A 12,790-nucleotide genomic window follows, 5' to 3' on the forward strand; every position below is an offset into this window, starting at 1 on the left:
CTCACGTCCTTTCGTCCTGGCGCGCCCTTTTTGCAGCTTGTCAGTCATTCGAACAAAACTAATTTGCATGTCATTTCTTTAGCACTCTTGAAATTCGCGCACGAAATGCACTCGACCGAGGGCCCATCGAACAGTTCCCGAAACAGTTTATGATAGAAAAATCTATGCAGTAAAAACTGCTGTTTGTTTCAGACACTCCTTGTGCCATCATGGACGGGGAAGTCCCATAGATCCCCTCTGTTCCGGGCAGCAGCTCTAACAGAGCCCCGGCGCTGTTAATATCGCACGCTGTTAACAGCCTGTTATGGCCCCAGCTGTTCCAGCGCACTGTTAGCGCTCTGTTAGCACGGCTCTTAAGCGGACTAGGGGATTGATATAGGGGAATACTTCCTGCAATCTTTTGCGGAACTGCTGGGGCGCACCTCGCAGGCTCGGCAATCTGCTGTCGTCCGCTGAAATAAATACTATTTACAGAGCACTTTGCCACGCCTACTTACCTGAAAATTGGCTCAAGGAAGGGCCTTCCCCTGAGCCCCTTTGGAGCAGTGGAGTGCAGGCCTACACCATTTTGGGTGGCGCTTATGTTGGATCGCATTACATTTATTCTTAAGGATCTGTGCGTTAAGGTACAACACGCGTAATTTTGATTGTTTTTGTCAAAATATAAATGGATGCAATCAAAGTATTCAACACGAGCGGGACAGTAACGCCACAAGCCAACAAATACGGAGGGGGAGAGATGATTGAAAGGTTTTTGGTGTCGCCAGAGAACAGTTCCTCCCCCTTTGACGCGATGCGGCCTCTGTGTGCACCGCTGTCTGCCTCTGGCTGGGCCACTGTCGGGGACTACCACCCCCTCGCTAGGCGGCATCGCCACCGCCGTCAGCATCGCCGCCCCCATCCTCGTCCTGGTGTTGGCCTTGAAGTATGATCTTCTCGTAGTTGTCTACATGCTGCACAATGGTTGCCAGACGCTCCTGTATTTGAACCAATACGTCCCTGATGCGATCCAGGGGGATCACTAGAGGGGGATCTTGTAGAGCCAAAAATGGTCCTGGTACCGCCTGTATTGGCTGCTGTATGTCCATCATTTGTCCAATTTCATTGTTGTCGCCGCTGCCCTGCTGCAAGGCCTGTGCGTTGTCGTCGTTGTCATCGTGGTTGTCGCCGTTCATTTCCAAAGGCTCCCAGATATCTTCGGCAGCCTGTCGGAAGTGCCGATCGAGGCCGTGTCCGTTTCCGGGGGCATCTCCGTTGCCGTGGTCACGCTGAGAGTCCTGCCCGCCACCGTGGTTAGCGATTAATCCATCCTCGCCTTCGAGCCCGCCTTCGGGGGCCTCGACAGGTTCCTGTTCGTGGCGTTGTCCGTCTTGGGCTACCGCTTGGGGTACATGGTGCTGGGGTCTGAAGGCCACAGCCACTGGAATGATCTGTGCACGGACGTTTTCAATGAAGAATCGACGGCGATGAATGTCCCGAAGGAATTGTCCGACAAAGTTGAAAATATGACGATGTCTGGGCCGACGCCTTGCCGGGCCGCGGAACTGGCCAGCGATGATGGGTCCTTCGCCATCGCCCGGCAAATCACCCAGTTGGACAACCTGGACCTGCTGAATGTGGGGTCCATCCCCATCACCAGCGTGGGCAGGGAGCCGGAGCTGGGCCTGTTGGAAATTGGGAAACATGCCGCGTGGGCCATCGCCCTCTCCCAAGTGGACGACATTTGGGCCCACTCCAGGGCCATCGCCGGAACCTGCAGCAGCATCAGCAGCACCAGCATCTTCTCCATTCAATCCGTCTCCCGCCTGAAAGCGTCTGATCCCGCGAAGCTGTCCTCTGCCGGCCACAGCGCGGACCGCGCCACCCCTGATGCCGCGAAAAACGAAGTTCAGATTCATGGCAGCCCGATGGCGCAGAATCAAGTCGCCAGCGGCCTCATTGTTGCCACGAAAGTATTGGACACCGCCCAGTGGTGGGAGCTCGGCATCGCCGCCTCCGATGCGTGCAATCAGCTGATGCTGCGGCACGTAAGGCACCAGGTTCTCCATATTAAATACGACCCGATCGCCGCCTCCCTGGTTCCGCTGGCCCGGGGCCATCAAGATCGGAGGAGCCTGCTGGCCGGCTGGGTTGTTTGTATGCTCTGTATCCCGAGTGCGGTGTGGCGGCAAGGTGAATCGATTCACATACCGGCGACGGCTCATCAGGATGTTCAGACAGGCATCGAGATCCCGGGACGCCACGCGGCCCTCACCGTTCGGTTCCAGACTCGCGATGAATTCAGCGACGATGTAGTCCTTGAGCTGCTGGTTCGAACCCATGCCCAAAACGAGAGCTGCCAACAAAATGTACAAAATATTAATAATACAAAAAAATAACTATTACTATTATTATATGGTACAATTATGTATATGGGACCGTGGCTGGCCACAGATGCTTGGTCTTACCCGTGATATCTTCTGGGTAAAATCTAAATTCCTAAATAATATTGTTTGAAACACAATTGGTAGCGATTGGTAGCCGTTAGAACGCGCTTTAAACTTGTTTTAGCTTCCGAACGTTTCAATTTAAAATATAAAAAACAACAAAAAACAAAACTCGCCGGAAATTTATTTGTTTAGAAAGATGATTCGTTTGGCCGAATATCGAATTTTGTGAGCGTTTCACGTTTCAGTCTCAAAGCTATTTATGACAATATTTGGACAGCCATCTTTGTGATATTTAATACGGAATATATCTGTGCGAGTATGTGTCTAGGAACACATTCTATTCCCTTCACTTCGAGTCGAGAAAGGGCCACAACACTCAACTCTTAATGCCTCATACACATATATATATGTACATATATGTACTATATGTATTATGTGTATGGATGTATCTATAAAGTGGCATATCACCTGCTGCTGGGCAGTGGTGTTGCCATGGCTAGGACACGGATGGCAAAGGCATTAATGTGCACCGGCAGGACATGTTCATAAAAAGCAGCTGGCCAGCAGGACAGGCAGGACATTCGAGACAGCCGAGTGGCGAGTGGCCAACAAATCATATTACAAAACTTTACACGCTTAAAAGCGCATGTAATTGGCTTTTGAAATGGACGCGACCACCCGCCCCCCTGTCCCCCCTATCCCTATCCCTATCCCACTCCCACCCACTCACGCCTTTCGCCCACAGCAAAAGGTTAACACGTTCTGGAGCCAGGTCTGGCCCACTGTCTCTTTTGTCGCCTTCACCCCATGGACAATGGCCAGAGCTCGAGCTCTCTCTCTCTCTCTCTCTCTCTGATCCTGGGATGCTAATAACAATAAGTGTCGATGTCCCTTGCCTCAGACCGCACCGTCCATACCCGCTTCCTGGTCGTCTGTTCTTTGGTGTCTGTGAAATATGAGGAGCACCCGGACCCAGAAGCACAAGGACACAACGTTGGACAACCCTCAATTTTTCAACATTTTTTCAGTTCATTTTTTTTTTCTTTTTGTTGTGTTTTTTTTTGCACCTCACTTGGGGCTAATTTTTGTTAAAAAGCTATTCAGGGCCAAGTAAAACATTCAGAAAATGTGTAAAGAAAGCCCAACAGAAGCGGAACAACGGAGAAGAAAAGTTTATGGGGTAAAGCCAATTGCAAAAGGGTAGGAAAACGATTTATATTGACTATTGAGTGGATAGTACTATATTCCATAGGCCCATATATGTATATGGCAAAAATCTATCATAAAACAAATTATCTAAACAAAAAAGAAGTCGCTTACTTTGTAGAGTATTGAAGCCACTAAAAATATGACCCTGCCATACAAAAAACAATTTAAGCAATATTAAGAGAGAAAAATGAAAGAAAACTTTAACTTTGTCTCGACATATCTTCAGTTGTAGCCACTGTATTCACACGAATAAAAAATCCTTTGAAAGGTCATTCGATTTTCTTTTGAACCCCATAATTTATTTGAATATCGGTGTGGCAGACGCCGAGTGAAAATTATGAAAGTTGAAGCCTAAGAACACCGTGTATTTCCCTATTGTACTGTAAAAACTCCGATGTGAAAGCGAAACGATTTTCCCAAAAATACCATTGATACTATTTAGCTTCTGCAATGCACTGGCTATCCTCTGGCTTTCATTTTCCTTATCAAAGATTTTGAAATATTTTCGATATTGTTTCTAAGAGTTTCCATCACTTCCGTCATTCAAATCAGGACTCAAATCAAAAGTCATTCAAAGTAGGTTTTTGGTTGAATTTTTGGTGCTTCCCAGCAACAACAATTTAACATTTCCTACCCCTATTATTATTACTGGTGTTGTTGTTGTTTGGTTGTTGTTGTTGTTTGTTTGTTGTTGTTGTTTTTATCGCTTGGTGTTGGCGTTGTTATATCCTTGAAACTTTTTTTCGGTGCTAGGCATGTGCTCGTTGTAGCTAGTGACGTATATTTAACATGCCGCACCGCAACTCTGAACCACCGACACCCATCATAACCCACACACAGCACCCAGCCCCCCCCTGCCCCCCAGCCCCCAGCTCTATCACCAAACCAAGCCCCCGTCCATCGCAGCTCCAGTTCCAGCTCCAGCGATGGCCAAAAAAGCATGCTACGATTTTTGAGTGTTGGCATGTTTGCTGTCAGAAAATTGTCAGAATTGTATGCAACATTGCCTGTGGAGGGGGGGCTGAGTTGGGGTTGCTACTGCTGCTACTGCTGGGGTTGTTGTTGTAGTTGTTGTTGTTGTGTATCGTGTGGTTGTTGCAGCAGGCTATTGCTATTGCTATCGCATGCCAGAGTGAGCTAGATTTTTCATTAGGCTTGATGATTGGAAAAATTGACAGCCGCTTTTCAAAAGCGATAACTTTATAGCGATGTATCCCTGTGTGTGTGTGCGTGTGTGCTCCACAAATGCAACGCCAAATGTTTGGCCAGACAATTGACGAAAATCTATAACAGCAACAATGTATACACATGTATGGTGTATCTGTGTGAGTGTATCTGCGGGGGTGTGAGTGCTAATGCACATGGCAATAAACTTTAACATGCCAATGCATTTCGAGAGGCGATTCCAAAATGGAAGTAAATCAAGATGATGATGACGATGATGATGATGGTTCTGTTCTGGATGGCTGATGGCTCTCGGGGGGTCGGTTCGGCAGGGTGCAGCAAAAAAAGCGATAAACGTGAATGGCCGACGATAAAGTTGACTTAGATGTCTGGACTATCGATTGGAATAAGCTTCTGTTGAAAATATCGATAAGCCTACAAAGAAATCCATAGGCGTACACGATGGAAGGACTTAAGCACAAGCCCATAAATATTTCCCCCCCATTTAGGAGGTTTCCTTAGCACATTACACATATGTATGTATGCCCCCACGCACATTACGTATCCGCCTGGTGGTTTTGGGGTTGTCTCATTAAGAGCGCAGCACTTTTGCGGGTAATTAAAATACGAAAGAGCAAAAGCTTGAAGCTGGTTTTATGTTTATGTGTCATACGCGGGGATATGACACTTTGTGGTTACGAGACAGCAGTTCCTTTCATCATCATCGGATTGTCGAGTGCTCAGTAGGCCCTGAGGAGGTTGTCAGTCACTGAGGGAGGAGGGGTTTCTCAAACAAAACTGACTGCCGACAGCATCTTAAAATTTTTTGTAATTATTTAGGGCCTACAATTCGTACACAAAATGTCACAGAATCAAGTGACAGCAGGGGAGACACATACTAAGGCCACAATGGAGGTGGAGATGGAGGAAGAAGAGCAACAAATTGTGGCAGAGATACAGAGGGGTGATAGGGATGAAGAAACCCCCAAGGGGCAGCAGTCAGAGGAGGGAGAGACCAAAGAGAAGAATTTAGAGTCCGGTGGGTCTGGTGACCATTCCCTCTCCGCGGTGCCAAAGGCTGTGCCATCATTCACTCGCAGGATCCGCAGCAGCTCACACTTGGCCCAAGTCATACGCAATGAGCGCAGCATCCGCATTTGCCAGGCTATTCAACATCGTCTGTGCAATATCTCTGAAGATTTGCGCCGCAGAACCGAGGAACTGGGAGGAGTGAAGATCCCAGAGAACAAGGACATGTCGCGGCCCACGGAGGAGTAGTGCCAGCAAGGATCTGCATTGCCCACACAATATGCTCAAAGAATGCTTCTACGTTTTCATAAAATTATTGCTATAATATTCCCAGATAAATAAGCGATAGTTTTCTTATATCCATGGATATGGCCTTGACATACATTCCGTGAAAATGGCTGCTGCCTAAGCCAATCTAAGTCCCACACTCGCGAATGCACAGATACACAGTATCTAGGACCCTTACATTTTGGTAACTGTTTTCGTTTCTGGTGGGTTTTGTTACCCCGGATATCTCTGGAGTCGAGTCGAGTCGCGAGGCCATTGTTTGATATCTAATACGCGCCGGGGGGTCGTGCCCGAAAATAAAATATAAAAAAAAACAACCAGAAGGAGCGACGAGAGGTCGGGTACATCCATCATAAGTGCGCTTTGCCGGCAGCCTGCATATGCCCGATAATGTTATGCCCCACTCCAGTGCATCCTCTCCTCTCCACTCGCCCCGGAGTCTAGTCCCATCCCCGTTTGAAGTGGTTGGTTGTACGATTTGGATTTGTGATTTCAATGCCACTCAACACTGGCCGCTGGGAAAATCGCCTTAAAAAGTCCATTTCGACGGTTAAACCGAAAGCGAAAGGCAGCCACAACCCCTCTGCCTACATATGTATCTGTATGTATCCGTATCTGTGTCTACACGAAGATACACTTATGTGTGCGATGGGTGGGAGAGGGGCAGGGAAGGTCGAGCCATTGGCCATACCGTGGGGTGGCTTTTTCATTATCATTTGCCGCTGCACATAAATTATTTATTGTTAGCGATTTTCCCAAAAAGATAACACACACACACACACCACACCACACTCTCTCTTTCCGCGGTGACTACTGGCAGGAGTGAGTCCTCAGAGGAGGATGGAAAGGGGCCCAGGAACCAGAGGGAGGGTCGGACATCGGGCGGAGAGATCGACACTGAAACACACATTTCTCTCTCTCCCCCTCTCTTTTTTTAATCCTCCAGCTCATCTTCATTATGTAACTCTCTCCTTAAATTCCCCCTCTATCTCTTTCTCTCTTTCTCCTGTTACCCTAATCGCAGAGCCGGATGTAAATAAATATTTATAAGTTCTGCTGCCTTTGCCGCATTACGAGAGGCATACAACATAATAAACGTAATATTAATATGAATTTTGTTCACTCGAGTAAATAGCCCAAAGGCAGGCCAAAGATTTCCATATACAGTAGAGCAGGGCGGCAGAAGGAACACATATGAACACATATGAACACTATCTGAGCCCGCCCCGAATGTAATTGAAATACGAAATATACGATTTGCACACACAAACAGTTCGGGCTACAGTTTGCACCCGCAAAAAGGCAACAATTTAAAGTTTCTATAAACAAATTCTCATGAAAGAAACTCTCCATAAGCCACAAGAAAATCCACAAAATCGAATAGTTAATCCTAGATTTACAAATCTAGAAAAAGCGTTATACGATCAATATAAAATAATTACATACTTAAAATAAATACATATATTCCTTTTAATTAAATTGTTTTATAATTAAATAAAATATATTTACAGATTAAATATATTGTATTATTTTTAAAGTGTTTTATATTTAAATAAAATAATTAAATAAAATATATTTACTACAAATTGAATATATTATATTAATTTTAAAGTGATTTATATTTATAATTAAGTACGTCCCCTATTAAAAACACTTTTTAAAGCATTTATGTTTATTTCACAGTCAATGCTTGATTATTTAATCAATTGAATATTTAATTTAAATATTGGTGGGCTTTTTATCATTTTTTTTTTGGTTTTTTATACACTATTTCCGAGCTCTATTTGTGGTATATATTAGGACCATTACTAAAACACCTAAATCACACCCAGGATCCTCTTCCTGACTCATTCGATAAGTCTATTTAATTATCCTTGCTTCATTCCCCTTCATTCATATCCCATCAACCAAATCTTAGAATTTTCAGTATATATTTGTAAGAAATTTCATTAAATTCTCCTCTGGTATCACTTCAATGATTTTCATCATCTCCATTTGTCTCATTTATTAACCATCACTGCAACCCCCAAGCCCCACCCGGCAGTGGGTGCCCCTCCCTGCATCATTTACATGTTTGACCTTTGGACTAACAAGTTGCAAATTTGTTTTCATTCATTTCCCCCAGCCCGCACGCCCAAAAACCAACCCACAAAAAAAAAAAAAATAAAAACCAAAATGATTTCTCCACTGGATCTGGATGTGGATGTGGATCCAAAAATTGGAAACATGGGACGTGGCATTAAAAAAAGTGCCTACCGTGACCGCCAAACAACGCCACTACATTAGCAGCTGCATCTGGGGTTTAAAAAAACACCCCGCCCACCCAACCATCCCCGGCAACGGCAGGAGCCAGGATCCCACTAGAACCACTGCTGCCACCCTTCCGTCCGTCCAGGCAAACAATGCCAAATAATTGGACTTTATGCAGAAGCAATACGCAAAATCTCACCCTCTCTCTCTCCCTCTCTCTCTCTCTCTCTCTCTGTCCTTCGATGGGCACACCGAGTGCATGCGGCTATCTCTGTCTAGCCACAAGAGCGGAAGTTAACTTGCGTGCCAGGCCCCACTCAGCCCACTCAACCCACTCAACCCACTCAACCCACTCGAATGGTCCACCTCCTCACGGATTGCTGTTGCTGGCGGCTTGGCTCGTTCGGTTGCGGTTCAAATTTAATATTCACTCGCGCAAATAATCCACACAGACCCCAACAGACACACAAACACACACAGACACACAAACACACACACAAAATGGCGCTGCTAAGCTGACAAGAAGGGGCTGGGGATGGGGACGGGGTTGAGGTTGGCTCTGGCTCTGGCTCTGGTGGAGTACGGGCAACTGCAAACTGCAACTGCAAGTGAAGTGTTGTCTGTGGCTAGCCAGGAGCTCGGAATTCAGGATTCCATTCTCATATGTGTGATTGTTCAGGGCAGAACGAGATGGGCGAAGAGAGAGCGTTGCAGAGAGGGGGAGTGCTGGACGGAGCTAGATTATTTATTATTTGCCTGTGGAGATTTCATTTACACAGCCTCCAACCATGACGAAGTGCATTAAAACGATTTGGATTGAACTTGAAGTGGGAGCTTGAACTTGATCAGTGCTCAAATGATGCGGAAAATCTTTAAAAAAATCTCTAAATTAATAAAAGTAATATTTAGCTGATGAAAATGCGGGAAAAGCCAACACATGCCTATGGTTCGGACTTAAGCTAATAAAAAACGGTGGAACCTGTCATGGAAAAATTCCAAAAAATACTTTAGGGATCCCTTAATTTATTTTTAAAGTTATTCCACAGCTGGTACACATTCCGATCTTCTGAAAATGCGGCAAAACACCACATATGTATAATATAAAGTTAAATCTAATAAAAATTGTAGGAAATGCCATGGAAATCTGTTTGAAAAATTTTCGAAAATATAGAAATTTGTAACAGATTCTTAAAGTAATCTATGCCGCTTTTCCCATGCCATCTACCACCAATTAGAGACTCCAAAACCCATTTGTAGCATATGCATATTACGCATACGCCACATGTGACACTTGAGAGGGAGAGACAGAGATGGTGCTCAGGTAGAACATTTGGCCATTAGTTGGCCCTAATTAGCCGCAAATTGGTGGCTCCTAGACCGAAGAGAATCTCGGTTCAATGACCAGGCCCGTGCCATGCCCTGCAGAGTCGAGTCAGGTCGGGTCGTTCCTGGGCCAAGTTGAAAAGCGGTCAGAACGTGTTAGGCCAACAATTAGGGAAAAGGTTTGACTGTAATTTGGTTTGATTTGCTAGCTGACCGGTGACTGGTGACTGGTGACCACTGCTCCTGCTGCAGTTGCTCTGATACAGCCCCCCTTCCCGCCCCTCCCAACGGTCCCTGCCAAATGCAACTCCAGCAAAACGGAGATTCCTCCTGCCACTGGGACTGCCACTACCTCTGCCCCTCCAATAAAATGCCTTCATGTCACTGTCGCGACTCTTTGTTGTTGCCCTGTTGTTAGTGTTTGCTTCGTTTCACTCGTTTCACTCGTTTCAGTCGCTGTTGTTGCTGTTGCTGTTGCTGGTGTCGCTGATGCCTCTCGTACAACTGTCCAAGTGACAGCTGCCGCCGTGACTGTCAGTTCAGCCACCTCCCCGAACGAGCAAAAAACAAAGCGAATAAGAAAGCCAGAGACGAGTGTTCCAACCCGCAGATACCCCCCCTTCAAGTGTGAAAGGATCGTAAAAATATAATCTGAAATTTAATGAATATAATTCCCATATTTTGGGATATACTACAAACCTACTTTATACTTCATGTATTCTTTATCTATCTTTCACAGAGCCACACGAATGTGGCATACCCTTGTACCCCATTGAGTACCTTCTATACAAAAGGAAAAACAACACAATGGCAAAAAGAAAACCCCATCGTGGCTCAACCTCCTCGAACCTCTCTCTCTCTCTCGCTCTCTCACTCTGCAGCAATGCGCAATCAGTTGCAACGCAATTTGATTTTGTCGCTTCATGGCTCATGCACCACCGCTGCCCTGCTGCCCTGCCCCACTGGCCCCACGCCACGCCCCCTCGTCCACTGCACTCCACTGCCATTCCACTCCACTCCTCTCTTGGCCGCCATAAAGTGCACATGTCGCTTCATGTTCACAGTGACATTCATTCGCCGTCGAAGCGCTTTCTTTTCCACAGCCATAAAAACTTTCTGGCCCTGCATCCTGTCTACTGTCCCCGTCCCTTTCTCCCTCTCCCTTGCTCACCGCCTCTGTCTGTTTGGGATGTCTGGCCATTGCAATTGTTTCACCTTTGATAGCCCAACCTCCCCCAAATCCCTGCCCCAGCCCCAGCCCCAGCCCTAACCCCATCCATGGACATTTTTTGGCCATTTATTTGACGGCTTCAAGTTGCCGACGTTGCTGCGGTTGCAAAAGTGCATTAGCCGCTGCCCGTCATTCATCGGATCAAGTGCTATATGTGGCATGCAAGCATTGTCGGCGAGGAACGGAGCGGGGGAATAGGGGAACGGGTTGCCCCTGTGGAGGAAGCCAGCGGTTTCATGGGGAAAGGATTGGTGTGTGGCTTTTTGCTGTGGCGATGACAATAGGCAGCGGAACGGACCAAACGACAAACGCTTTAGAACAGGAATACCCCGAATCACTTTGAAACTAAAACTCAACAAAAATATGCAAATTACTCACTTATTTTCCGGTAAATTAACTTGCTTGAGTTTGCTCCTTTCTTCGATTAGTATTCAGTGTATATATTCAATATATGTATGTCTATGCACTGACACAGATTTCCATGCAGTAGAAACAGTAAAAAATCCAGCTCCAGGCTACCCTTCTCCGATTGCTTGGATTGGAATACCTTTGATTATCTCAGAGTTCCCTTTGATGGTCCTTCGACAAACCTTGAGGAGCAAAAATATTGTTGTAATTATCAATTGAATCGAACAATTTTAGATGATTTAAACATGTCCTGCACTACATTTTTCAATGTTATGAAAAAGGGCCTATAATTTTGTAACACGTTTAGTTTAAGGGCAGCATAAAGAGATCTCAGAGGCTATTGGAGCAACAAAGTAGGCTCACCCTGAGCCTCAACCCACTTTGCCTCAAAATCTTTGCCCTACAACCCTCTCGAATGGCGAAAACGGAAAATCATAGAAAAACGATTGAGAAGACCACCCGCTCGGGCTCTAACTCTTCCTTGTCCAGAGGCCCGCCCTCTGGCGGAGTGAGCGAGACATGACCAACTGAAAAATAACGAAATGATTCATATTTTACTCACGTGCGTTTAATTAACTGTAACTGTCTGTTTCAATAGCTTGTTGTATGCGTTAATAAGTATTTTTTATTTTTTTCTTTGGCGTGAAAGTGGACTCAATCAAAAAACGTTCACGTGTTTTCATAATTTTCACAAATACTGTGCTTATGTATGTGCTCAAATATATGAATGATATTTCAATGCTACAAGGACGTGAATATTTGATAAACTGTTTAATTAGTTCTCTAGATAGGAAATCAATAGACGACTCCATATAAATATCAACATGATATAATTTTAATCTAGGACTAATAGGGTATCTTTATGTCGTGACACTCGAATATTAAACTCATTTTTTGGCCCCCTGCTGGAGGTTTTTTTTAAATTGTATTTTTTTGTGTGGATCGAAACTATGCTGTGGTTCGTTTTCCTCATTTTTTGGCTGGACGAAAACCTTTGCGGGATGCAAATTCATTTTTAACGTCTCTGAAACGTTAACGACAATGACACTGGCACTGGCACTGGCTTCTCTCTTTTATTTTGCATTGGTTCGTTTTTGGTATTTTTTTATAATTGTTGTTGTTGGTTTTTAGCACTCAATTGATTTTTGCTTTGTTCTTATTGTTGGTGCATTATGGCTTCCCGTCTGTTTGCCTTGGGACAGTCGCTCCGACCTCAGGTCCTCCCCGGCCTCGGCCCGGCCCCCGGCTCCCGGCGCTACTTCCTGCAGATATTGTGGAATTTTTTTCGCGCTACAATCTCTGGTCTGGTCCCCGCCCCTCCCGCTGGGGCTTTCGCTTGGCGCATCGGTTGTGAAATACCCGAAGCATTGCGGTCGCCATATTGCGTTTGCATACACGCCCACATGCCAAACACAGCAAAAGCGGCAGCAGGAGCACACACACACACACACACACACAG

The 12,790-nt window shown here is 45.6% G+C and overlaps 1 protein-coding gene across 2 annotated transcripts; it reads right to left on the bottom strand.

Annotated features, from left to right (window-relative positions):
* Positions 1-579: 579 nt before the first annotated feature.
* On the bottom strand, positions 580-12,040 carry LOC108165101. 2 transcript variants are annotated; one of them, XM_017301156.2, is made up of 3 exons: positions 11,894-12,040; positions 11,302-11,513; positions 580-2,335 (listed from the first exon to the last, which is right to left on the bottom strand). In XM_017301156.2, the coding sequence occupies exon 3, from the start codon at positions 2,319-2,321 to the stop codon at positions 861-863; it is 1,461 nt and encodes a 486-aa protein (XP_017156645.1). In that variant the 5' UTR covers positions 2,322-2,335; positions 11,302-11,513; positions 11,894-12,040; the 3' UTR covers positions 580-860. The 2 variants fall into 2 exon arrangements, with proteins under 2 accessions (XP_017156645.1, XP_017156646.1); XM_017301157.2 differs by lacking the exons at positions 11,302-11,513; positions 11,894-12,040 and adding an exon at positions 2,448-2,676.
* Positions 12,041-12,790: the final 750 nt, after the last annotated feature.

Source organism: Drosophila miranda, chromosome XL (genome assembly GCF_003369915.1).
Source record: "Drosophila miranda strain MSH22 chromosome XL, D.miranda_PacBio2.1, whole genome shotgun sequence".
Classification (NCBI taxonomy): domain Eukaryota; kingdom Metazoa; phylum Arthropoda; class Insecta; order Diptera; family Drosophilidae; genus Drosophila; species Drosophila miranda.

What these genes read in the sequence shown, in the direction of transcription:
- LOC108165101 (XM_017301156.2), bottom strand. Translation starts at nt 2,321, where the DNA reads ATGGGTTCGAACCAGCAGCTCAAGGACTACATCGTCGCTGAATTCATC.